Source organism: Bison bison, unplaced genomic scaffold (genome assembly GCF_000754665.1).
Source record: "Bison bison bison isolate TAMUID 2011002044 unplaced genomic scaffold, Bison_UMD1.0 scf7180017864215, whole genome shotgun sequence".
Taxonomy (NCBI): Eukaryota; Metazoa; Chordata; class Mammalia; order Artiodactyla; family Bovidae; genus Bison; species Bison bison.
In genome coordinates this window covers 2,349,141-2,350,764 of record NW_011494787.1, presented here as the reverse complement: position 1 = coordinate 2,350,764, position 1,624 = coordinate 2,349,141, and the positions used below count along the sequence as shown (strand labels likewise).

The 1,624-nt window shown below is 40.5% G+C and overlaps 1 protein-coding gene across 1 annotated transcript in view; it reads right to left on the bottom strand.

Annotated features, from left to right (window-relative positions):
- Positions 1-1,624, bottom strand: part of GFPT1 (glutamine--fructose-6-phosphate transaminase 1) — an 80,281-nt gene that overhangs the window by 8,589 nt on the left and 70,068 nt on the right. The window contains exons 18-19 of the mRNA XM_010845415.1: positions 1,076-1,203; positions 334-501 (exon numbers count right to left, since the gene is read on the bottom strand). Coding sequence (XP_010843717.1) covers positions 334-501; positions 1,076-1,203 — 296 coding nt within the window. The remainder of the gene's footprint in view (positions 1-333; positions 502-1,075; positions 1,204-1,624) is intronic.

Here is a 1,624-nt window from a genome sequence, read left to right as displayed (position 1 = left end):
TTCCTGACCTGCATACAGATTTCTGAAGAGGCAGGTCAGGTGGTCTGGTATTCCCATCTCTTTCAGAATTTTCCACACTGATTTAAACTTATTTAAGCTTATTTAAACTCACAATCCCATGTGGTAAGTCTCATGCATAAGTCAAGGAAATAGAAGCTCTGTGGCAGTGGTCCCCAATCTTTCTGGCACCATGGACTAGTTTTGTGGAAGACAATTTTTCCACAGACCTGGGTGGGTGGGGGGAGGGTTGGGATGGTTTCAGGATGATTCTCGTAATGCAACCAAGATCCCTTGCACGTGCAGCCTGTGTCCTCACAGTAGCCCCCGACTTACCTGCCTAGCAACCACTTGCTGTAGAGCATTCTGACACTTGGCGTAGGTGTGATCTCTCATGATGATCATGATGACAGGCATCAACTTATCCACCAAAGCCAGAGGGCCATGTTTCAACTCACCAGCAAGGATACCTTCAGAGTGCATGTAAGTGATTTCTTTGATTTTCTAAGAGGAAAGAACTAGATTAGTCTTCAGTCTGTTTTTCAAAAACCCATTCTTACATAAATATTACACAAGATATCTGCTGTTGGAAATCCCTGTCTTATTTATCAGACAGTATTAAAGGATCTGTGATGTACAAACAGAGCTAATACATTTACTGATCATTATTTCTATAATGTTAACAAGCAGCTCGGAATTTTAGAGCTCCAAAAGGACTTTTTGAAGATTTTAGGTTATCACAAGTGTACTCGTATTTCTTTGTAACTGTTTTCCTAATTGTTTCATATTTCACCTCAAATCTCACACCTAGAGAATATATTATTTATTTTATTCACATGTGGACAAAACATTAACCCAAGTTACTTTCTAAACCCAAGTTCTCATGCTGAAGTGTACTTCCTTGATTTTCAATTTCTGAATTAAGTATTCTGTTATACTTTCTCAAGGTAAACAAATCAGAATGTGTAACTATAAAGGCACTTTTGTCAAAGTTCCATCTATTTCATTCAGTCTGAAAATATGACTATGTGCCAGGTTCATGAGTCAACAGACTACAACTGGAAATGAGAAGACTTACCAGGGCCCCTTCAAGACAAGTAGCATAATGATAGCCACGGCCCATTATCAAGACTGACTTTTGGTGATAAAGTTCTGTTGCCAGTTTCTGAATTTCATCATCCATGCTCAAAACTTCCTTAATTAAATCTGTTAAGAAGTAATATTAGCAAAATCTATGAAAAAAGGACAATATACTAAACAATATAATAATAACATATGGGTCAGTTCAGTCGCTCAGTCATGTCCGACTCTTTGCGACCCCATGAATTGCAGCATGCCAGGACTCCTGTCTATCACCAACTCCCAGAGTTCACCCAAACTCTTGTCCATCAAGTTGGTGACACCATCCAGCCATCTCATCCTCTGTCGTCCCCTTCTCCTCCTACCCACAAATCCTCCCAGCGTCAGAGTCTTTTCCAATGAGTCAACTCTTCGCATGAGGTGGCCAAAGTACTGGAGTTTCAGCTTTAGCATCATTCCTTCCAAAGAAATCCCAGGGCTGATCTCCTTCAGAATGGACTGGTTGGATCTCCTTGCAGTCCAAGGGACTCTCAAGAGTCTTCTCCAA